The 25,484-nt window shown below is 40.4% G+C and overlaps 1 protein-coding gene across 1 annotated transcript in view; it reads right to left on the bottom strand.

Annotated features, from left to right (window-relative positions):
* LOC147011494 (solute carrier family 12 member 4-like) overlaps positions 1 to 25,484 on the bottom strand; it is a 271,136-nt gene that overhangs the window by 114,387 nt on the left and 131,265 nt on the right. Inside the window, exons 3-4 of the mRNA XM_085858008.1 lie at positions 17,183 to 17,280; positions 16,614 to 16,745 (exon numbers count right to left, since the gene is read on the bottom strand). Of these exons, the coding sequence (XP_085714134.1) occupies positions 16,614 to 16,745; positions 17,183 to 17,280 (230 nt within the window). The remainder of the gene's footprint in view (positions 1 to 16,613; positions 16,746 to 17,182; positions 17,281 to 25,484) is intronic.

Below are 25,484 nucleotides of genomic sequence, written 5' to 3'. Positions count from 1 at the left end.
TGAACCTGATATCCTATTCATTGTAGGTCAAAACGGATCAGACTCTACTGAACCACGATTGAATAAACTAAACTAGATCGACGCCCATGTAGAAATGCCAAAAAAATAAAATCGAAATTTTTTTGAAAAAAAAGTTGCAAAATTTGTTTGTTTTTTTTCTCTAACAAATTGTTTTGGGGGGTTGGAAATCCTTTAAAACATGTAGAAATGCAAAAAAAAATTTCAAATATTTTTAAATAAAATGGAAATTTTTTTGAAAAAAAGTTGCAAAATATTCTAAGTTTTTTTTTTTGGACCAAGTCCAAAATCTAATGGCATGATCCTTGGACCATACCGAATCCCCCCACCAAGTTTCGTCGAAATCCGTCCAGGAGTTTTTCCGTAATACTGTTCACAAACAAACAGACAGGGGTGAAAACAGTAACCTCCATCCATCTTCGATGGCGGAGGTTAACTAGAAGGGCACACGATAGAACGCATAACTCCGCCACGTAATGCCTGATCCATGAGAACATATCGGGCCCCATACATTTTTTAAATATCATGCTATACAGTACTACAGTGTTTTTGAGCCCTATCTCTCAATGGTAAAGAATCACTTAAAAAAATTAATAATTCTTGAATCCAGATCCGGATTCGGATCTTCACCAAAATTGAATCAATTCTCCTTTGTCACACACCGAATGTGTCATAAAACTTCACCGCATCATAGAGTTTGTCATAAGGAAGAAGTTTATTGTTTTTGAGGTCAAAAGGTCAACATAGGCCAAACGTCAACAACTTTGGTGAGATTTCTAAAATCCTCAATTTTCATCCGATTGACATGAAATTTGAAGAGGATTTATATTTCAGGTCACTGAATTCAACCAGGTAATTATTTTTGAGGTCAACATCGACCAAAAGGTTAACATAGGCCCAAGGTCAACAACTAAGGTGGTATTCCCAAGGTCAACAACTAGGACGGTATTTCTAAAATACTCAATTTTCATCTGATTTGCTTAAAATTTGAAGAGAAGTTGCATATTTGGTCATTGAATTCAAACACCAATTATTTTTGAGGTCCAATTTGTTTTATGGTTTTGCAAGTATCGAGCTCTGAACATCATCATTTTTTTACCTCCACCTCTGAAGATGAAGGAGGTTATGTTTTCACCCCTTTCTGTCTGTTTGTCTATGTACAGGATATCTCAAAAAAGTTGTGGACAGATCTGGATGAAATTTTGTGAACAGATTTGGTGTGTGACAAGGAAGAATTGTTTCAATTTTGGTGAAGATGCAGATCCCGATCCGGATCTGATAATTTTTTTTACTGATTCTTCACCATTGAGAGCTAGGGCAAAACCGATACGTGGCACGTTATCTCAAAAAGTTGTGGACGAATTCGGACGAAACTTGGTGGACATTTTGGGTGTATGACCAGGACAAATTGATTCAATTTTGGTGAAGATCTGGATCCGGATCCAACTACGAGAATTTTTAAAGTGATTCTTCACCATTGAGAGATAGGGCTTCAAAACGATATACAGCACGATATCTCAAAAAATGTATTGGGCCAAATATGTTCTTCTAGTTTCACCTGTAACTGTGCCATATAATATATTGTTTGTAATGTTGCTGTCTAAGAAAGGCATTCATCAATGTGGAATGGAAAAGCATCTCGATTATGAAATAATTTGGTGTGAGATTTATTCTTATTGATATCAATTTGAAATCCCCAAAAAGAAACTGAAGTGTGAGTTTGGTTTTCCTTTGTTAATTCGAGTTATTATATATATATATATATATATATATATATATATATATATATATATATATATATATATATATATATACACAGTATATATCATGAAGCAGATCAAATTCAAATCGATCATTAATTGCTAGTAAAGAAATCATCAATGAATCTGAAGATGTTTCCACACCTTTGCACAGTTGTTACTTTTTTCCTGCACATGTTCTGGACCCAACCAGACTCGTACCTGTGCAGGAATAAAGTATAAATTTACAAAGAAAGGAGCCGGATCTGAACTCATGGGTAACACACACACACGCACACACACGCACACACACAAACACACACAAACACACACACACACACACACACACACCTTCCGTTAATTTTTTTTGAAGCAGCCGTGTCTTGCTTTTGAGGATCCCCGGTTGGAGATGCTTTCAGTTCTCTCCGTCGTATTCTCAATATAAAATGAAGCTGAGGGTGCAGTCTAATTGGAATGAATTTTTTTTTTATGCTTGTGAAAAATTGATTGCGCTCACGAAGTGTTCAGCAAACTACAGTGGAAAGTGTTCATAGGGAAATACAAGTTTGAGCCCTGCAATGATTTCCTTGTCAAGCCTTTCTCATACAAGTTGAAAAAAAGAAGCAAATTTTAACCGTAATACAAAGACTTCATCAAGAATGTTTTACAAAGTACAAAGAATAAGTTGAATTTTACAGTTGAGCAGATTTTACTTTTTGTACAATTGCTTATCATTTTTTCTCGGATTATATCCCCTCAAATTTGGATCGAGAAAAGAGGTTGGGGGGGAGGGGGGGAGGGGGTGGTCTCGATCACCTCCACGATTTATCAGGAAAATAATGTAATGCTGTACCATCATTGAAAATTGCACCTTTATTGAAAAGTTTTGAATGTTTTTCTTTCGGATTGATAACCAGATTTATACAATATTCACAAAACACATGTAGTGCTAGCCTGTATTTTGACCGTTTTTAGGTCACAAGGCACTTGCTGGCCAACCCCTACTCCCTCCCCTGCAGCCCATCGCCCCACCCACCCTACCTTTCCGCCTTTCAAAATTCTGGAGCCATCTTGGAAACCGTGTCCAAGCATGTCCGTGTCTTCACGAGGAACTAACAGAGGCCATGTACGCTCAGATCTTAAATGTGGACATGAATAATCTGAAATGCTACCACATAACAGATGATGAAATACATCACGTACCAGTGTTAGAGCTATGAATGTAACATCGTCACATTGTGGAATGTCTTCCGTGGCGATGGTTTCCATTAAATAAATACATGGATTAAAAGAGCAGCAGTTTTCAGAGGGAAGAAAATCGGGCAAGAGTTTATTTTGCATCTCGAGTGCTATAATTATCACAATAGTGAAGTATAACTGCAAAGGTGGAATAAAAATAATGTGGGATGGAAATCAAATGAAGTGACAAAATGTCACAATTAACGTGCACATCAGGCAAACATTTGCAAGGTCAACAGGCAGCATAATTAATCATAAAAAAAAATTAAAGGCATGCAGTTAATGAAGCAAAAGTATTTGATCCACTTCAATCCTTCCCACTAGACGCATAAGAATCACTTGGCCATTGCGACCTTCAATCGATATTCAGCAGTTCACATGAACCATGTATGTGCAATTTAGGCTCGTGGTCTTTGTCACAACTTCTTACAACTTCAAGTTTGCCAAATTGGTTTTAAACTGACTCCGATATAAACAAGTCAAAAAGACATGAAATGTCAAAGCCCCATTGTTTTAGTAATTTTGCTGTGTGGAGTTAAAATGCTCGCCCATATTTATGCACAACTAAAATGCCAGCCAGTCTACCAGTCAGCCATCTTTAATCAGACCGCAAAATAAAGGGAGGTGCACGTGTATACCATCATGTACTGTGTTTGTGGAAAGTTTGAACAAAATCGGACAATGCGAGTCTGAGAAATGGTTGGGGACACATTCAAGTAACAAAATGGCCGCGAGTCGGCCATATTCAATGTGATCTCGAAAAAAATGTCATGCATATGGATACCATCATTCATTACACTGGGGAACAATTTTTTATTATTACATGTTGCATGAGATTTTTCAACTTGTTCTGTGTATTTTTTTCAAATCTGAAATCGGTTTTCCTCTACATGCTCTCGTTTTCATGCAATTTGAAACTTGTGATTTTTTCGCAAAAAAAGGACACCCATTGCTATTTGCACTGGGATAGCTTGAGAACTAGGGGTGCGATTTCGGACTTTAGTGGAAACATACGATGCCTAAACTGCTAAATAACTACAGACCGTATTCGTTTTGCTGCTAACGATTTGCTCACGATTATATTGATATTTATTTATCTTTATTGATATATAGTCTATAACTTTATGTGTTTCTTTGTTTCAGATATGATCATGGCTTCTTCAATAAGACATAAATGTGTAAATAATCCTGATGCATTGTGTTATGTATGTGGCTGCAATACACTACTTCGTCAAAAGCGCAATATATCATCGTTTGTAAGGTGTGCCTATAAAACCTATTTTGATGTTCCCCTTGGTGACCAAGACAAGAAATGGGCTCCTCATATTGTATGTCATAATTGTGAGGAAATGCTTCCTGACTGGACAAAAGGAAAACGAAAGGGTCTGCCTTTTGGAGTTCCCATGGTTTGGCGAAAACCCAAGGACCACGTAACTGAGTGCTATTTTTGCCTGGTCAACACAAAGGGTGTCGGCAAGAAAAACCGGCAAAAGATCTCCTATCCCTGTATTCCCTCAGCAATTCGACCTACTGCGCACTCTGACGAACTCCCCGTTCCAGTCTTTAATGGTTTTGTCTTATCTGAAGATGAAGGCAGTGAACATGATCAGCAAGAGCATGAGGGTCGTGATGACGGGCTTCAAGAAATGGTTTCAGAATCCGAAGCCTCCTCATCTGATACCAAACAGTCCTCAGCCCCTCAGCAGTTTAGCCAACCGGAATTGAATGACTGAGTGCATGATTTGGGGCTCTCCAAGAAAGCAGCTGAGGCATTAGCTTCCAGGCTGCAAGAAAAAAATCTACTTGACCACTCTGCAAATGTTTCATATTTCCGAAAGCGGGACCAGATCTTTGTCGCCTTTTTCTCAGAAGACAAGCAGTTTGTTTACTGCCAAGATATCCCAGGTCTTCTCAGGCAACTAGGTGTTACTTCGTATAATCCAACAGAATGGCGATCATTTCTGGATACCTCTAAGCGCAGCCTCAAGTGTATTCTCTTGCACAATGGCAATGTTTATGGAGCGGTTCCAGTTGGTCACTCAGTGCATTTGCGAGAGGAACATAATGGCATAAAAATGGTCATTGACTTACTCAAATATCACGAGCACAACTGGATCATTTGTGTGGACCTGAAAATGGTCAATGTTCTCCTTGGTCAACAGAAAGGCTTCACAAAGTTTCCATGCCATCTCTGCATGTGGGACAGCCGAGCTCGAGAGAAACACTGGATCCAGAAGGAGTGGCCCATCTGTGAAACTCTGGAAGCAGGTTTGCCAAACATTGTGAATGACCCAATCGTCAGCCGAGAGAAGATCATTTTTCCCCCACTCCATATCAAGCTCGGCTTGATGAAACAGTTCGTGAAGGCATTGAGTACTGATGGTGAATCTTTTCAACATATAGTTTCTGCTTTTCCTGCTTTGTCTTTCGAGAAGATCAAAGCAGGCGTGTTCGATGGACCTCAAATTCGTGCCCTTGTACGTGATGAGGGATTTGTAAGGAAGATGAATGACAAGGAGAAGACAGCGAGGCTGTCTTTCGTCGCAGTTATACAAAACCTTCTTGGTAACAAAAAGGCAGATAACTATGAGTTTCAGGTTACTAGAATGCTGTTGGCTTTTCACGATCTTGGGTGTAACATGAGTGTCAAGCTCCATTTCCTGAATAGTCACCTTGATCAATTCCTTGAGAACCTTGGGGCTGTAAGTGAGGAACAGGGAGAGCGCTTCCATCAGGACCTCATGACGATGGAAGAGTGCTACCAAGGGCGATGGGACAAAAATATGATGGCAGACTACTGCTGGAGCATCAAACGAGATTGCCCTGTGGAAGTCCACAAACGCAGGAGCTACAAGCGCAAATTCTTGCCTGAATAGGACCTATTTGAACTTTGCATTCCATCCTTATCAATTGTTCTGAATCACCTATCGTCTTTATGTCGAAATATATGTTAATTTAAATTTGCTTTTAATTCAAATTGTAACTTACCAAATAAATGTTGAAAATGTTGAATTGCAAAATATATGTTAAATATAAATTTGCTTTTAATTCAAATTGTAACTTACCAAATAAATGTTGATAATGGTGGATTGCAAAAAATCTCGAGCTTACAGAGAGAAACTAACTTCAGATTTGAATTCAGCACACTCAAATTAGGTAACATCAAGTGCTGGTATCAATGCAACAAAAACTTTGTTCCCCAGTGGATTATCTGTGGGCCAAGTTTGAACAAGATCGGTAAATGTATGTCTGAAGTGGTAGAGGACGTGTTCGACATGGGGGGGGGGGGGTTTACAAATAAAATGGCCGCCAGTCGGTAATCTTGGATCTGATGTTGGAAAAAATAAATGGCGTGCAATATGTAAGCCATCATTCGTTATCTGCGTGCCAAGTTTGAACACCATCGGTAAATGCATGTCCAATAAATGGTTGAGGACATGTTCAACATCGTTTTTTTTTCAACTGAAATGGCTGCCAGTTGGCCATCTTGGATCTGATCTCAAAAAAAATGAAGTTTTAACAAGATCAGTGCCAAGTTTGAACAGGATCGGTAAATGCACGTCCGAGAAATGGTTGAGGATGTGTTCAACATCGTTTGTTTTTTTTACAACTATAATGGCCGCCAGTCTACCAGTCAGCCATCTTTAATCAGATTGCAAAATAAAGTTAGGTGCAACTGTATACCATTGTGTTCTGTGATTGTGCCAATTTTGAAGAAAATCGGACAATGCATGTCAGAGAAATGGTTGGGGACACGTTTAATCAACAAAATGGCCACCAGTCGGCAATCTTAGATCTCATGTCAGAAGAAAAAATTACGTGCATACGTAAGCCATCATTCCTTATCTGTGTGCCAAGTTTGAACAGGATCAGTAAATGCACGTCCGATAAATGGTCGAGGATGTGTTGAACATCGGTATTTTTAACATCTAAAATGACCGCCAGTCTACCAGTCAGCCATATTTGATCAGATCGCCAAATCAAGTTCAGTACAATTGTATACAAATGCGTACTGTGATTTTGCCAAGGTTGAAGAAAATCGGACCATGCACATCGGAGAAATGGTTGGGGACACGTTTAAGTAACAAAATGGCCACCAGTCGGCTATCTTGGATCAGTTCTTGAAACGAAAATGACATGCATATGTAAGCCATCATTCTTTATCTGTGTACCAACTTTGAACAACATCGGTAAATGTATGTCCGAGAAATGGTTGAGGACGTGTTCAATATTGGGGTTCTACAACTAAAATGGTTGCCAATCGGCCATCTTGGATCTGATCTCGAAAAAAAAATGACATGCATATGTATACGATCATGTGTTGTCTTGGTGCCAAGTACGAATAGTCCGGCAGATATGTGAAATATTCTGGTAGTTTTGTGCCTTTGATGATACAAGCATGAAATTTGGTACACAGTTATAGCATACCCTTAGGAAACATTTTGGATATAGGGACATTCCAGATTACCCCTAGGGTCAAAATGGTGGCCATTTTACAAAATGGCTGTCACGAAAAACAAATTCTGCCTACAAGGTCAGCAAAGTCATATGTGATTGGTGCAAAACACAATGTAGTGAGTATAATATGATTATTATCAACTAGTATGCACATGCTTCATTATCTACTTCATATTTGACTAAAAAATGCATCTACGGTGGTCTATGAGGGACACAGATAACAGTTTACAATCGCAATAATGCATGGCTGGAACAAGAGCTCTGCAATATGATCATGCATGTGAATGTTTCCTGAATATTGTTTCTGGAAATATAAATAGATCAAAAATCAAATTTGGTGAAAGGAACTTAGACACCATGAATATTTCCATTATTAATTACATACTGGTAGCTGGCAATGTCGCGATTAAATGCATAAATTTGCGAAATCGATATTGATGTACTCACTGTATTAATTTTCATGATTGCATCATAGAAATGTTCAAACAACAATGGTGTGTTCATATTGATTTGGGTTTAACATGGTCCTGTCCAGCGCAAAGAAATAATGTATGGTGGCCGATTGGGGACATCGAGTGACAATCACCCAAGATCGCCATTGTGTATATATGCATCTCCTCTGGGCTGGGGTTCGTAGTTGAAAACATTTTAACTCTGCTATTCTGTTTTCAGGTAATAACTCCACTGTAGTGTACCCAAAGACTAATCCCCTGCTTGGTGGTGGTTCTTCCCAATTCTACAGTGACTGATTGGTGGTGGTTCAAGACAATGGCCAAGCATTTCAAACTATTAGACCCCCAGCAGCGAGGGCCAAGTACATCTGTTAACCCATTTTGTGATGACAGCAAGGATCTCCTGGTGCTAGACAGCAGAGACCTGGCAGACCCAGCAGTTATCAATACTGTAAGCCAGATTGAGAAGCTGGGACAAGAACCGCATGACTCCTATGTCCATGAGAGACTTATCAACCAGACAAAGCCCATCACCGACCCAATCAAGAGAAACAACCTCCCTCTCTTCAGCCGACCTCCAGTCAGAGAGAAGTCAAGAGCACAGCTGCAGGTTTCATCTCTGAAGAACGACTGCTCCCTGTTCTCCAGGTTGTTCATTGCGTCCCAGATACGTGATGGAGATCTTGATGAGTTCTTCGCACATGAGAACCAAGCATGTCCCCCTGCACTGTCACACATGGGCAAGATGAGACTTGGAACAAAGTCTGATCTGGTTGGCTGCTTCGAAGATCTGGTCCCTCCACAGGAGAATGCTGCTGCTGCTGCTAGTCCAGCAGTTGAAGTCATCATCCTTGATGGTGCAGCGATCATCAGTATGCTGCCACCTGGCACAGCAAAGACCTTCAACGAGTATGCATCAGAAGTATTCTTGCCATACATCACATCTCAGCTGCAGCATACGAGCAGGATGGATATTGTCTGGGATGAATACCTCACAGACAGTTTGAAGGCAGACACTAGGAAGAAGCGAGGCAAAGGCATCAGGAGACGAGTCGAGCCATCTAGTTCCATTCCTGGAAACTGGCAGACCTTTCTTCGCACAGATGAGAACAAGATGGAGTTGTTTGACTTCCTAGCCACCAGTGTAGCAACAACAGACACAGACAAACAAGTCATCAGCACCCACCACAAAGATGTGGTTTGTACGCAGGCCCGAGATGTTGCTGGTCTTGCCCCTTGTAGCTATGAAGAGGCTGACACAAGAATGCTACTCCATGCTGAAGACGCTGTGAGGCAGGGATACAGCAAAGTGTCGATCCGTACAGTAGACACTGATGTCGTGGTCCTTGCGGTGACAGCAGCTGGACGTCTGGACATTGATGAGCTCTGGGTTGCTTTTGGCACAGGAAAGAACTTCAGGTTCTTGGCAGCTCACGAGATGTCTGTGACACTGGGACCTAACAAGTGTCGAGGTTTGCCATTCTTCCATGCCCTCACTAGATGCGACACCGTTTCAAGCTTCGGAGGCAGGGGGAAGAAAAAAGCATGGGAAACCTGGAAAGCCTGTGATGAGGTCACTGATGTCACTGCAGCATTCTGTGCCTTGGCTGCCACGCCAACCCCTTCAGCCGTAGATGACCACATGGATGCACTGGAGCGTTTTGTTGTTGTGCTCTATGATCGCACCAGTAGCCAGGAACATGTCAATGAGTGTCGCAAGCATCTGTTCACCCAGAATGGCAGATCAATAGATGCTCTCCCACCAACTCGTGAAGCCCTGAAACAGCACATCAAGAGAGCTACCTACCAAGCCGGCTACTGTTGGGGCCAGATGACGGTGTCCACACCAGAGCTCCCATCGCCCAGTGACTGGGGGTGGGTTCACACCGATAATGGCTGGGACATATACTGGACAACCCTCCCAGAGGCAACTGAGGCATGTCGGCAACTACTAAGGTGTGGCTGCAAAAAGGGATGCAGAGGACAGTGCAAGTGTGTCAAGGCTGCACTCCAGTGCACAGCTCTATGTCACTGTGGTGGGGAGTGTACAAAAGAGTAGAACTGGGACAAGAGAGATCACAGATGATAATTATGTAACATGTACACATGTATCCATGCATCATAGTAGACTCTGTTACCTGGATCTAGAGGTTCCACTGTATAATTTTGACTCTGTAAGTTGATGTTAGGATCAAACAGCAGCACTTCCTCTGAGTTCAAGAGTGTTAAATGAACAACAGTCATTCCATGGTGCTTGATAACAGTTTTTTGAAGAGTTTGTTGTAGAAAACCGTCCAAAAGTGCAAAAATGCACCAAAAAATGACCAAATAAATGGTTTATTCATGCTTTGTCACCTTTATTTGCTATTCCTTATTTGCTAGAATCTATATTTAGTTAAATAAAACCACTGGTATGCTTCTTAAATATAGTTGTATCCACAAGTATCCTCCTTGTACAACACAAAATCGGATATTTTGTAAAATGGCCGCCATTTTGGCTCTGGGAAGAATCTGGAATGTCCCTATATCCAAAAATCTTTGTAAGATACTGCCCTAGCAGTGTGCTAAATTTCATGCTTGTATCACTAAAGGCACATTTTTTTCACATATCTGCCGGACTAGAATAAAATCGGTCCATACATGTCCGAGATATGGTTGCAGGCGCACGCATGCACGTACGGACATGAAAATCGAGACCAAATCCATAAGCCCCCATTTCAGACAAAGTCTAACAGGGGCTAACAAATATTCATTTGAAAAAACAAGACACACAAGTGCATCTCCGTGCAGGATGGATAGTCGCTCGCAAGTTGAGACGTTGATGCAAAATTCCACAAATATCAAAATTATGAATAACAAAGAGCAGAAAACTTTCAAGGTTTGTTGCCAAAAGATAGAAGGCTCAGAAAGGCCATTGCTTAAGGCACGGAGTAGCCTTCATCATAAACTAACAGAGGCCACGTACGTTCAGATCTTCAATGCCCTCCTGGAAGGGAAGAACAACACAGGCTTGCAAAAGACTGCAAGACCAAGGCTATCATGGATTTGGTGATAATTCATTGTTTGTTATCTCCATTTGTGGGTTTCAGGAGGTGCGAGAGAGTTCTTCCAGAACTCAAAATCTCCATCTCCTATTTTTTGGTGAAGGATCATGATTCATGAATCAAATTGTGAAGTTTCGTTCTCATAGCCTCATTCCAAGGACTCTTCTCAGAATCTTCATTGAACCTCTGACAACCTTCACTGGTAGCTCATTTGTGGTGATATTCCCAGGAATGATTTTTAGGGTTTTCTTCATCATTCCTATAGCTCCAACTACCACTGGTACAATTTCAGCTTTCTTCAATTTCCAAGTCCTCTTGACTTCATTTTTCAGATCCTGGTATTTGTTCATTTTTTAAATTTCTGTGGCATTTAGTCTGTAGTCATTGGGAACCGAGACCTCAATCAACAATGCTGTTTTTTTCCTTTTAGTGTTTGAGTGCTATGTCCGGACGCAATGCTTTGATTGCAATGTTATCACTTGACGGGATCATCTTGTCACACGTGAACATTACTTGTTCATTTTTGAGGATCAGATCTGGTTCGTGTTTCTATGATTGTTCTGGGACCAGGATGTTAAAATGTTTACAGATGTGCCAGTGGATTACTCTGCAGATGTTGTCATGTCTTTCTGTGTACAGCTTTTCTGCCATGGGGTTTTTACACCCGAAAGGAGGTGGCTGGTACTTTCTGTTTCTACCACACAAAACCTGCATTTGACTGATTGATTCAATCCCGCCATTTTCTTAAAGGCGTCAGTGTAGTGTCCTTGGTCTTGGGCATTGATGACGACTCGTTCTCCATCCCAACTAATTTGACCTCTTCTTCAGCATTCCAATAAACCTTCCTTGTCAATCCCTGTCCTGCCAAGCTCTTTTTTTTCAATCTTCCTGCTCTTTTGTCGTTCTCCCATTTGTCAGAGTATATTTGCTGATCTTTATTTTTGTAGTTTTCCTTTTTTTTTTTTCCTCTTCGCAATAATTGGGGCTGTGTTTGTTTCTGTTTTGTTTTCCTGTGTAGTATCCATCATTTGCACCTGTCTGGAAATTTGTTGCTAAATGAATTAATGATCCCTTTTCTGGTCTGTTGTTGACTTGCTCATGTAAAAATCTCATCCGTTAGTCTGTTGAGCTCTTCACAAACTCCACTAGTCCTACACATGATGTTCTGTGCACTTGGTTAAGCTCCATCAAACCACCTTCTCCCTCTCGCTTTGGTAAGTCCAATCTTGGTATGCATTGGTTTTTGTAGAACATCTTGTGAATAGTTGGACGTGTCCTTGTTTTGGTGTCGAAATTGTTGATCTACAATTGTGGCCAGTTTATAAATGCGCAGCTATATTGGAATTCCGACACTGCAAGTTGGTTGATAGCTTTGGTTTTGTTTCTTGAAGAGAGGGATGACTTCAGAATTAGTCTTTTTTTGCGTAAGTACTCTGCTGATTATTTTATGCATTGTTTTGTGTTGTACCTGGGGGCCTTCTTCTATTCCTAAGTATTTGTAGGATGCTTCTTTTTCTAGTTCCTGTGTTGTTGTACTTTCATCGATTAAGATGTTGTCTGTTCTTTTTGTTTTTTCCTTGTACAAATGTGCATTTGGCACATTTGTCAAGACCAAGCTCCATTTGGATGTCCTCTGAGTTCTGCTTTACTAGTTTTAGATGATCTGCCAGTTTCTTATCATTTGGGGTGAAGAGTTTTAGATCGTCCATGTACAGTAGGTACAGTAGGTGTGTCACCTTTCTTGTTTCTTTTGTCGTTTTTTGAATTGCATATCGGGTTGTATCCATGTCCTTGTTCATTGATGAGGTTACTCAGTGGGTCCAGAGCCAGATAAAACATGAGGGGGAAAGACTGTTACCTTGTAAATTACCATGTCATATCTTTACTGCTGGGATTTCAATGTTTCCTTCCAAGTAAGGTAATATGGGAGTTGTGTTCCAGAGTGTCATTGCTTTCTCAATCAGTTTGACTATCTGAGGGTCATTTTTGTATACTTGCATACATTTTATAATCCATGAATGTGGGACACTGTCAAAGGCATTTTTGTAATCTATCCAGGCTGTGGATAAGTTGGTTTGTTGGAGCTTGCAGTTTTCGAGGATGGTTTAATTTAACAATAAATGGTCTATTGTTCCATAACATCCCCTTTTACATCCTTTCTGCTCTGCCTGTAAAACTCCTTGTTAATTGAGGTGGTCGTAAACTGCATCGGTGATTATACCTGTTCAAAGTTTATATGGTATTGGTCTATGTTTGTTGGGTAGATGGGTTTCTTCAGATTTGGGAATCAGAAGAGTGTTGCCTTCTGTGAGCCATTCATCCATTGACTGCTTCCCTTGGATGGGCTCATTAAATGCTCGAGCGTAGTAAGGGTGGAGAGCATGTAGTTGCTTTAGCCATAAGTTCAGAATCCCACCCGGGCCTGGGAATTTGAAGTTCGGTACTTTTGTGAGATGCTGTCGAATTTTTACCTCGTCAATTGTCCTCGGGTGCATTTCCTGTAGATGTTGCTTATTATTTTCCAAGTGTGATATCCACTCTGCTTCCTCTTTTTTTCGTCTTCAAATATACCCTTCCAAAATATTTTTAGGTCCTCTTTTTTGGGGGGAGTTGTCACATTTTGTTTCTGCTTCCCTAGCTCTCAGTCAAACTTTTTTGGGATGTTTTTAAACTGCTGATTTTGTTTTCTTCTGTTGTTGGCCTCATCGTAGCGTTTTATTTTCCTTGCTATCTGTCATATTTGGAGTTTATTATGGGCAGATAATGGTTTTAGTCCATTGTTTTCGATGTTGTATTTCTTTTTTATTTGTCTGATTCTTTTCATAAGCTTTAGACTTCTGTTTCCCATCTTGAATTGTTCGATTTGTCCCGTTTCCACCCTCAGTCGGTTTCTTTGATTCTCAAGTCTGTTTCCATGGTGGTGTTTTGTTTCTGGTCAGGTTATCAGATCTACACTTTTTTGTGTGTCATCGTTTGCCTGTCATTTTCTCTTGGACTTTTTTCTCATGAATTCATTCTTTGTAAACTTTTTGATTGCTTAAAACACAATATTTCTCACTTCCTAATTGTGGGGGGGGGGGGGGGGAGGGGGGGACTTTTCATGGAAAACTGAATTTTGCTTCAATAAAAATTTACGCACATTTTAAGAGATAATTTTGTTAATAATTCTTCTTTCCAAGAAAAATATTCACAGATACCTGTTGGAACTAAAATCAATTGAGATATTTTGTCTTATTTGCCATTTCTCCAAAATACACCACATATTCCATGTGTATATATGCATACATACACTGTGTATATGGGAAAATTACACACCCAGAGCAGGAATCAAACCCAGGTCCTATAGTGAACTGTTCCAGTTTACACACCAACACCACCAGGAATCAAACCCAGGTCCTATAGTGCACTGTTCCAGTGCTCTACCATCTGAGCTATCTGGGAGATCCACAGGTTAAACACACAATTCTCCCACATATAGAAATGCCAATGGAAAGAGTTTGGCATTTCCAAATGTGGGAGAATTATGTGTTTAGCCTATGGGTTTCCCAGAAAGCTGAGCACTGGTACAATTCACCAGAGGACCTGGGTTCGATTCCTGGTGTGGGTATGTAATTTTCAACATATACGGTTGTGGGCAAAAATATTGACACCCTTGCACTTTTTTTCAAATAATGCACCATTTCTTCCAGATATTTGTTGAAATTTAAAAAATGTTTTCGTGTCCACATGTGTATTTCTTTGGTTTGCAGTGGAGCAAAACAAAAAAAGCTGAAAAAAATTGCGAAATCTTCGCTTTTTCCACACAGAAATCCTAAAATGGACCGGACAATATTATTGGCACCTTTTTAGAAGTTGTTAGAAATAATAAGATTTCAAGCAGGTGATGCTCCATTATTTTGGAATAGAAAAAGAGAGAGATTTATTTGAAACATACATGTGATTTGGCTGTTGTGCTTGAGAAGACAAGAAGATGAGCAGCAGATATGGGTGTGCTATTGATCTTACGGGTGTGTAGAGTGCAGGAATCTCAAACAACCACTCATGACATTCTACATGGGCACACTCAGTCAATATTACAGCCACTGTGGCACTGCACATGATAGCAATGTAACTGCAGGGTTTATGTTATTCTCCAAATCACCAAGTACAAATAAAAGTTTAATTTAGCGAATATTTTTCAATTAAAATTCGACTGAAAGCTAATGGGGAAGCTTATTAAATGTGCACACACTCATTCCGTTTTCAGGAAACTAATTTGGGTAAAGACATTTGAAAAACCTTTCATGGATAATGAACTATATTTTCCAACTAACATCTTTTTGTTTCGCAAAAGAAAACTTGAATTTGGCTTCACATTTTCAGGCCAAATTTGCCAAATTGCTGGTTTAAATTTTTTTTGTTCAGCTGAAACCCTGAATTGTACAGTACTGTATTGGCAAATCTTCATCCGAGCAAACACTGTTGGCTTGTCATGTGCGCCGAGTAATAAAACAAATGGATTCAAAACACCTACTCCAAGGTGCAGCTCATAATCAACTTGATCACAGAACTTGTTCACGTGTCCTTGTGCAAAAGAAAATCTGGAAATCATGCCGAAACGGCGTTTATATTCGTGGTTCAATGACATTGGTCCATCAAGTTCAACAAGCGGTGAAGGATGGACAAGATATTCAAAAATAATAAATAAATACCCGAAGCAATTCCTTATGGCAATGAAATAAAAAGAGGTATGACAAGAGGTGGAAGTAATGATGTTAATAAATAAAAAACAGAAACAACAAATTATTTGTTTGTACACAGCACAAGGCTGAGGAGTAGCATCATTGACTGCTGTGCTGCTGATGCCCTCTGCTGGGTAGTGCAGGAATCTGTAATTTGTTCAGGGTGCCAGCAATGGCTCACCTACTCTTCACAAATGACACCATGGGGTCTTTAACATCCACTAACTAATGCAGCCAGACAGGACACTTGTTTAACATCCATCCAAGAGATTGCGCACACACATTGATGAATCACTCTGTCTGTGAAACATCAGGATGACAGTTTATAGCTTGGTCAGGATTCAAACCCAGGCTCGACAGCTTAGAGGCAAGTGTGGGTACCTCTAAATCATCCTGTCAGTCCAGAAACAACAAATATTTCGTATTCTCCAACAAAAAGCTTGGGAAAGTAAAGACTTCTGGCGTTTAGTTATTTCTGTTCACACCAGCTCAGCCTGATGACCGTCCAAGGGTAAAACTCCGATTTCAAGGAGAATGTGTCCCTGTTGTCAAAAACGCTCCGAAAAAGTGTCTCCCTTGCGTTTGTGCCTTGATGGCGAGGACCAGAATGTTCTAAGTTCTCATGAGCCATTCAAGGTCTTCAGCAGGAGGTTACACAAATTCACTGTCATCCTCTGGACTGAGGAAATCTTACCTTCAGTGCACTGAACAACTAAGCACGGTTATCAAGGGTACGACATCAAATTCCATGTTTCGTATAGGTACATAAAAGTATGCATTTTGCTTCCTTATAGTCCTGCAGGTATTTCACTCATCAGTACCTTTTGCTGTGCCAATTTATTCATGTGACACATTCTATTCCTCGTGAGGCCAAGCACTCAAAACCCGCACAAGACTGCGGCAAGGAACGTTCAGTTATGGTTTGTTTGATGTGTGTCACACCTTCTGCTTGCTGGGCTGCACCTCCCCCAGGCCCTCGGCCTCCTCATGGTCTCGAGCACCCTGAGGCAAGTTCGTGTAGTTGGCAAACGACCCAAGCAGAGACGACACCTTGGGCCGAACATCCAGCTCTTCCTGTAGGATAGTGACAAGACAACATGACAGGCAAGCAGCACCAAATAAAGAATTTGTATCGAAATATACAAACGTTACAGTTGTAAAAATGGATTGAAACAACAAAGAAGGAAAATTAGGAGGGCACTCAGTAGAGCGCATCCCTCCGCCAGGCTGATTAGTTTATGTTTTGTATCCCACTGATAGGCCAGATTTGGATTCGGACCTAAACTAAAATTTTATCTGCTTGTTCTCGTCACCTAACCAACTCATCCACCAAGTTTCGGCCGAATCCGTCCACAACTTTTTGAGATATCGTGCTATAATATATCGTTTTAGCCCCATCATTCAATGACGAAGAATCACTTAAAAAAAATTCCCTGATCTGGATTCAGATTCAGATATTCACCATCCTGATGAATGACAAGCTCATTGACTACTCGAAAAGTGAGTCTCACCTCAAATAACGCCAAATGACGGTCGTTGAAATCGGCACCCTTCTCGGCATCAGCCTTGTTGAGAAATGGGCTGTTTTCCTTCTGGCCTCCATCACCGACTGGAAGAGCACAAAGAATCATCATTCAACTGGTCAACACTTCTCCTCTGCACAAACCACAAACATCTTAAATATTTCACCTTCATAAGTGCAGGGGTAAAAGTTCTCCTTTTACAACTTAGCCGACCTCTTCACCTGTGGGTTACGCTTCAAGACCCTTACTTGCTGACCTGACATAAAAGCTTATCACCCAGAGGCACTTCTTTGGTGCAAATGAGGAAGCCAATACAAGCATGCCACCTAAACCTACTGCCAAAAAATAATCGGACATCAAACACTTGTGTACTACTTCCTGTTGAACGGCAGCTGGGCACTCAAGGCAACATGTAAAGGGTTCTAGCACAGGGCTTGCTGTAGGAGCCAAAGTGACACCAAGCAGACGCAAATATCTGGAGAGCCATTTGCCGACTGACACGATTCCCTGAAGAATACCAGGTAAGAAATTCACTCAAACGTACTCTGTGTGGCATTTTTGTCAGCTGTGACATTTGTGGATGAATCCATTAATTTGCTTTAAACATTCGTCTGAAGCATGCACTCAACCGAGATACACCTTGACCTACTTATACGTAAATGGAAGAAGGATTAAGCGATTACTGTACTTTTTTTGCACAGAGATTAAAATCTGCTGGGTGTTAGTATGGCTAAAAAAAGTGTACCCATTGGGGTCCGAACATGTGTGGTTTGATGGACATTAAGTAAAAGCAAAGAGGTCCAAAGATGCGAGGCATTGATGCTAACGGCTATTTTTAGCATTCCCATGTGAACCCATTGTTCATGATGCTGGGATACCAGTTTGAAATGTGAAGTACTGTATTGATTTATCCCTTGTTTATCGACATCCTTTGTTTCGTGTAAAAGTGTAATTACTTCTCCTAATGTCTTTCTCCTGTATGATGGATGTCCAATCCCCACCTGTATATTAAATTACAAAAATTATAAAAAAATTTTATTATTGTCTGAGACATCCTTTGTTTCGTGTAAAAGTGTAATGATATCTCCTAATGTCTTTCTGCTGTATGATGTATGTCTAATCTCCACCTGTATATTAAATTACAAAAATTATAAAAAAAAATTTATTATTGTCTGAGACATCCTTTGTTTCGTGTAAAAGTGTAATGATATCTCCTAATGTCTTTCTGCTGTATGATGTATGTCTAATCTCCACCTGTATATTAAATTACAAAAATTCCAAATACATTTTATTATTGTCTGAGACATCCTTTGTTTCGTGTAAAAGTGAAATGACATCTCCTAATGTCTTTCTGCTGTATGATGTATGTCTAATCTCCACCTGTATATTAAAATTACAAAAATTTTAAATATATTTTATGATTCTCAACTGATTTCTATTACATTATTTAGATTTTATAAAAGATAATTAAAATAATTTTTGCACACATCTCAAAGTGAAACAAAAAGAAAAGTCAAAAACTCAGAATTATGACATTCGGTACTTATAGGAAGAGTATCTGACCCAATGACGGGAAAAGCAAGGAAAAGTGTCTGTCCCCAATGACGGGAAAAGTTTAAGCTAATTTATTAATTAAAATTATTTTATGGACTTAAAAAATGTTAATTGTGTTGTACTCTCGGTTTCACCCAGAGCCAAACCTCTGAGCTACTTTCCCGCCCACCGTGAAATGGTTGTGCAACATCGGGCGGCGGAGGTTGACTGCCATAAATGGGAGACAGACAAACACATGGACAGACACCACGGTTCACAATACTGTAGAAATATATATATATATACATACACACACACACACACACACACACACACACACACACACACACACACACACACACACACACACACACAAGCCGGTAGGCGACATGGGTGGTCGCTATATAATTGCATACCAGTCATACAGTTTTTGACGGATTGGGCTGAAAATTTTTGACAAAGAGGTTGATTATAGTGCGCATAAAAGTGAGGAAGCCGATTTTTAATTTATTTTATTTTTAGGATTTTTCAAAAATTTCAGTCCCGTTGCAAGGCAACGGTGGCGTCCATAGCAACGGTGCTCAAAAGCATAGAACGAGGTCCTGGTATGAACCTACCAGTCAAGTTTCATCAAAATCAGTTGACTCCTCTGGCCTCCAGAGGTGTCCATTACATACATACGGACAGACGGAAAACCTGAGAATAACGGTAGTCTCGCGACCACCCAATATATATATATATATATATATATATATATATATATATATATATATATATATATATATATATATATATATACACATGTGGAGTGTGACGAACACTTCCCTGATCTCCGTTGGACATAGTCCTACACCAAAGTGTCACCTCCAACCCAGTCTGTCAAACAGACAAAGATTGCATGGTCAACATCAATTAAACATCAAACAGAGCCACCAATCCAGATTTCAGACATATTTGCCCTCATCAGGACGGTGTACCGATAAATATCCAACCAATTTATGACCACATTCGTCATTTGAACATCAAACGCACCTCCTGACTGTTGTGGTGAGCATCGCCGTAGATTATGTCTCACACGGTAAAATCGCATAATCCGCAAAGAACAACCATCCGTCTGCTACCAAGACAATTGTTCCCGCTCGTGCAAACCATTCAACCAGAAGGCACGTGATGTGATCGGTGGGTAAATAGAAACATGTGGAGTGTGACGAGCACTCCCCCGATCTCCATTGGACATAATCCTACACCAAAGCATTACGTCCAACCCTGTATGATGAGGGCAAATAAGCTGTAGGACTACATCCAACGGAGATCAGGGGAGGGACAGACATACACCAGAAATAGGCTTGACAAGGCACCATCAGGTTTTAGAGGACGGAGACAAGTTTGAAAGTTCATTCTTGAGGTTGGACAGATGTTGTTTTCTGGTTCTCCTGAGAGTGGACACATACTTGCGGACTTTTTGGAATACACTGAGATTGCCTTCGGTCAGATAAGGTTTCCAGGAAGAGAAACTTTCCATAATGATCATGTATCATGCAAAGCAAATTTGTCCCAAAGGTGTCATCTATATAATAAAGCAGGAGTGTCTGTCTGTCTGTCCGTCCATCCCCGAACTACTCACTCAGTTTGGGGGCTAGCCCCACCAAAGTTTCTGTAGACCGTTTTGGGGTCCCAGTGGGTTTCTTCAGGTGGGTGGGCAGTTTCATAAATAACTCAATACAATTATGATTTTGAGTTTTCACCTGTATGAAACCTGTCTCTGTCTCTGTCTCTGTCTCTGTCTCTGTCTCTGTCTCTGTCTCTGTCTCTGTCTCTGTCTCTGTCTCTGTCTCTGTCTCTGTCTCTGTCTCTGTCTCTGTCTCTGTCTCTCTCTCTCTCTCTCTCTCTCTCTCTCTCTCTCTCTCTTTCTCTCTCTCTCTCTCTCTCTCTCTCTCTCTCTCTCTCTCTCTCTCTCTCTCTCTCTCTCTCTCTCTCTCTCTCCCTCTCTCTCTCCCCCCCTTCACATGTAAACACATTCACAAGTTCAGCATTTGCAGTTTCGCCATGAACCACATGTGGAAACATTCGATGGTTTGGTAATATCTCGATACATTTGAGATTTTGCGTTTCCACCCATACAACAGAGATTTTTCTCCCAAAGATGGAAAAAAGATGAGGAATCCAGTCCATCAAGAAGTTTTGCAGTGAATTAAGTTGTCCACATGTCGACACATTAGGGGGTTCGTCACTCGCCATTTCTGCATTGTGTGTCCATGTGTAGACTTTTCCATTATCACACCATGTTCGCTTGATACTGTTTGTTATTTCAATGTAATAACTCATTTCCTTCATCATGGCACATAAGAACCAACCAACCTCCCCAGCCAACACCATCACCATCATTATTGCTATCAGCTTCAAAATTAAGTGGAACTGAGCCAATATGTAAACTTTTCAATGCAAATCACTACAACTGGTACATCCGTCATCTTCACAGCATCTGATATCGATTCCACCTGAGAATATTTTCACAAAAGGTCTCTGTGTGTGTCTATCTCTGTCTTTGTCTCGCTGTCCTCTCTATGACCTCTCTCTCTCTCTCTCTCTCTCTCTCTCTCTCTCTCTCTCTCTCTCTCTCTCTCTCTCTCTCTCTCTCTCTCTCTCTCTCTCTCTCTCTCTCTCTCTCTCTCTCTCTCTCTCTCTCTCACACACACACCCACACCCATATCCCTCTCTCTCTCCTCTCTCTGTTGCCACAGTCTAAGGTCTTTTGCACTCTGAAGCAGTTTCTCCTCAATGATTTTCCTGTATTTGGCTCCATTCAATGTTCCCTTTATCCTTGCAGGTCTCCCAGTCCCTGCCACTGAAAAGCATCTCGACATAGTATGATGCAGCCACCACCATGCTTCATGGTAGGGATGGTGTTAGATGGGTGATGAGCTGTGCGCTTTTTCTGCCAGACATAGCACTTTGAATTCAGAAAAAAAGAATTCAATTTTGAATTTTCATCTCATTAGACCACAGAATATTTCACCTCATGCCCTCAGTCTTTCACATGCCCTTTTGCAAACTCCATGTGTGCTATAATGGGCCTTTTTCTCAGGAGTGGCTTCCATCTGGCCACTCTCCCATAAAGCCAGATTTGTGAAGCACTGCAGCGATTGTAGTCCTTCCGGCAGGTTCTCCCATCTCAGCCAAGGAACTCTAGTTCTGTCAGAGTGGTTATTGGGCTCTTGGTCATCTCCCTGACCAAGGTCCTTCTTGCCCGGTTGCTCAGTTTGGTTGGACGGCCAGCTCTAGGAAGAGTCTGGATAGTTCCATATTCTTTCCATTTCCTCATGATGGAGCTCTCTGTGCTCTTGGGAACTTTCAACACTCTAGAAATTGTTTTTATACCCTTCCCCAGATCAATGCCTTCTCACAATGAAATCTCGGAGTTCTACGGACAGTTCGACAGACTTCATGGTCGAGTTTCTGCTTGGCCATTCACTGTCAACTGTGGGACCTTGTAGAGAAAGTTGTGTTTCTTTCTAAATCCTGTCCAATCAATTAAATTGGCCACAGGTAGACTCCGATAAAGTTGTAGAGATGTCTCAAGGATGATCAAAGGAAATTGGATGCACCTGAGCTCAATTTGGAGTGTCATAGCAAAGGGGTTGAACACTTGATGCAATATATTTCAGATTTTCATCTTTAATTACTTTATAAAGGTTTCTAAAAACATGTTTTAATTTTGTCATTACGAGCTATTTTGTGTCGATCGGTGACAAAATTTTTTTAATTTAATCCATTTTAAATTTAGGATGTAACACAACAAAATGTGACAAAAGTCGAGGGGTGTGAATACTTTCTGAAGGCAATGAATCGAGTTTTGGCACGGTGTACTTGATAAAATTTGCTTCCAGTTCCAGAAGAAAGCAACAAATCAAGTGGAAGTTTCAGTTGTTTCAAACCGGGTTAAACAGAATGTTGCAAATAGCTTGAGCCGAAATATTATATGTTAACGGCCTCAAACTTTCGAGAGCAATGAATCGTGGTAAAATAAATTCAATCAAACCTCTATTTCCTCTTGCGAAATTGACTAGAGAGCAACGTAACGGAACAGTGGAAGCATAAGTGTGAAATGGCATTCTGCCATGAACTTAATCAGCGTGTGCATCAAACCACGGCATCTGGAGCATAAAATGCTGACTATGACCCGAAAAGAAGTTTCACGAGACGACGTTGAGAACATGTCGTTGCTTGGATTCCAGGAAGCATGAGATGTGAAAATGGACTGAAGAAAGAAAAAAAAAACCCCGAAGTTAACATTGTAAATAAGACGTGCGTCATGAACGTTTCAATCGCTGAGACTTTACCTTCAACATGTCATTAATCATGAAATATATTTGGACTTTGATCAGATTACTGGCACACAGTGTCACCTTCAATGAAAGTGACAAATGACAGATGACATAACGTTAATATAATCCGACCACAACGTTTTCATTTTGCTGGAGAAATATTTTCATCAATCTCCATGTTTTTCATTTTGCTTGAGGTGTGTGTGTGTGTGTGTGTGTGTGTGTGTGTGTGTGTGTGTGTGTGTGTGTGTGTGTGTGTGTGTGCGTGTCGTTGATTGTTATCTCCATAATTCTGGTTTCAGAAAGTGGAACGGAGCCCTCCCAGTACTCAAAGTATCCACCTTCGTTTCGGTGAAGGATCCTGATTCATGGCCCAAGTTGTGAAGTTTTTATTTGTTCTCAGAGTTTTGTCCCGAGGGCTCTTTCCAGGATCTTTCCACTTCCTTCTTCAGACCTTGCTATTTGGTAATTTTCTTGATTTCTGTGTTATCGAGACCAAAATCACTGGATAATGAAACCTCAATTAACAATGCCTCATTACCCTCACCAAAGGATTCGGAGAGGGTATTGCATTTGGGTCCATTTGTTTGTTTGTCCGCATAGAACTTTCGTGATTTTCTCCGCAACCACTTGTCAGATTGAGACAAAATTTTCATCACTGGTGCGAGTACTCATGGAGAATGTTTTAATGATAATTATGACGTCATCGGTCACGTGGTGTGGCAGCCATGTTGGAAAAACAGAAAAACTTTGGACCTCTGTATCTCTGAAACCGCACAAAGGAAAAAAATTGAAACTTGGCACATAGCAAGTACTCCTCGCGGGGAATGAGTGCGACTTTTTTTTATGACATCATAGGTTCCCTCGTTATGACGTCATAATTGCATACGAAGAATGCCACATCCAATCAGTATGAAAATTTTTGAGGGTCATCTTGCGATAAAATAGTCCACAGAAAAAAAATTCATGATGTCATCGGTCACATGATTCGGCACCATATTGTTTTGAAAAACATAACCTTCAAAAATCTTCTCTGAAATGGCTGAACACATCGAGGCGAAACTTTACATGTATAACTGCCTATCGATGAGGAACAAAAGGTTCACACATATGAAATGATTTCGGTCACATGGTTTGGCAGCCATATTGCATTTACCGTAAAACCTATAAAAAATACACCACTCAAAAGAAGTCCTGGTAAGGATTTGTATGCTCTGATTGCTCTTTTTCTTGTTTTCCTTGTTGTATCTGAGTACTATGTCCGGTTGCAATGCTTTGTTTTCGATGTTCACGCTCGATGGGATCATCAGGTCATACCAAAGCAGTGCTTCCTTGTTTTTAATGATTGTTTTTGGTTCATGGTTCCATGAGTTTTGTGGAACTGGGATATTGAGACTTTTGAAGATGTGCTGGTGCATTATAACATACATTGTTGTGTCTTTGTGTGTACAGCTGTTCTGACGTGAGTTTTATACTTCCTGATAGGAGGTGGCTCGTCGTTTCTGTTTCTCCCTTGCGTAACCTGCATCTGTCCGATTCATTCTGGCCTGCCATTTTCTGAAAGCCATTCATGTCCTGTCCTTGGTCTTGGGCATTTATTATGATTTGTTCCCCACCCCAATTGAGCTGACCTTTTCTTAGCCATTCCAGTGATCCTTCTTTATGTGTCCCCCATCTATCCAGATCTTTTTTAATTTATATTTCCCGACTCTTTTCTCTTTCTTCCAATTGTCATGATATATCTGTTGGTATTGTGTCTTGTATTTTTAGTTTGTATTTTTTGCAATCGTTGGGGCTGTATTTGTTGCTGTTTCAGTTTGGTGTGTGACATCTTCTATTCACACCTGTTTTTGTAAGTGTGTAAGTGTGTGCGCATGTAGATGTTTATCTGAGTTTCCACAGAAACACCATGTTGTATTTCCTTTAAATTCATCATCATGTGAAATTACTTTTCCTCTCATGAATAATTTCAAATCAATTGCTGTGGAGAGTGATTGCACAATGGTGGTCAATTGGATGACTCATACCTCCACCTGCAAATCATGATACATTGTGAGTGATATATTTATGGAAAAACAAAATATCCTCCAAAAAGAGCTTACAGGAAGAAAATAATAATAATAACAATGAGGATCAGTCATGGATTAGTAGTTTATTTGTTTTGCCCGAGTTCATGATTGTAGCTAAGAATATGAGAGAAGGAGTGACAGTTGTGACTTTGGATCAAGGTCTGGAGGATAGAATACATATGAACAACTAGAATGGTACTCGGTAGAGTGCGATCCCACTGATTGGCCAGTTCTGGATCCGGAGCTTAACCAAAATCGGCTTGTTCTCGTCACCAATTAACCAACTCATCCACCAAGTTTGGCCCAAATTTGAAATATCGTGCTATGTAATATATCATTTTTGGCCCTCTCTCTCAATGGTGA

The sequence above is a fragment of the Eptatretus burgeri genome, chromosome 15 (assembly GCF_056783735.1).
Source record: "Eptatretus burgeri isolate ZD-2024b chromosome 15, Ebu_testis_v1, whole genome shotgun sequence".
In the NCBI taxonomy this organism is placed as follows: Eukaryota; Metazoa; Chordata; class Myxini; order Myxiniformes; family Myxinidae; genus Eptatretus; species Eptatretus burgeri.
Note: the sequence above shows the minus strand (reverse complement) of the source record. Positions and strands in the feature narration are given on the sequence as shown.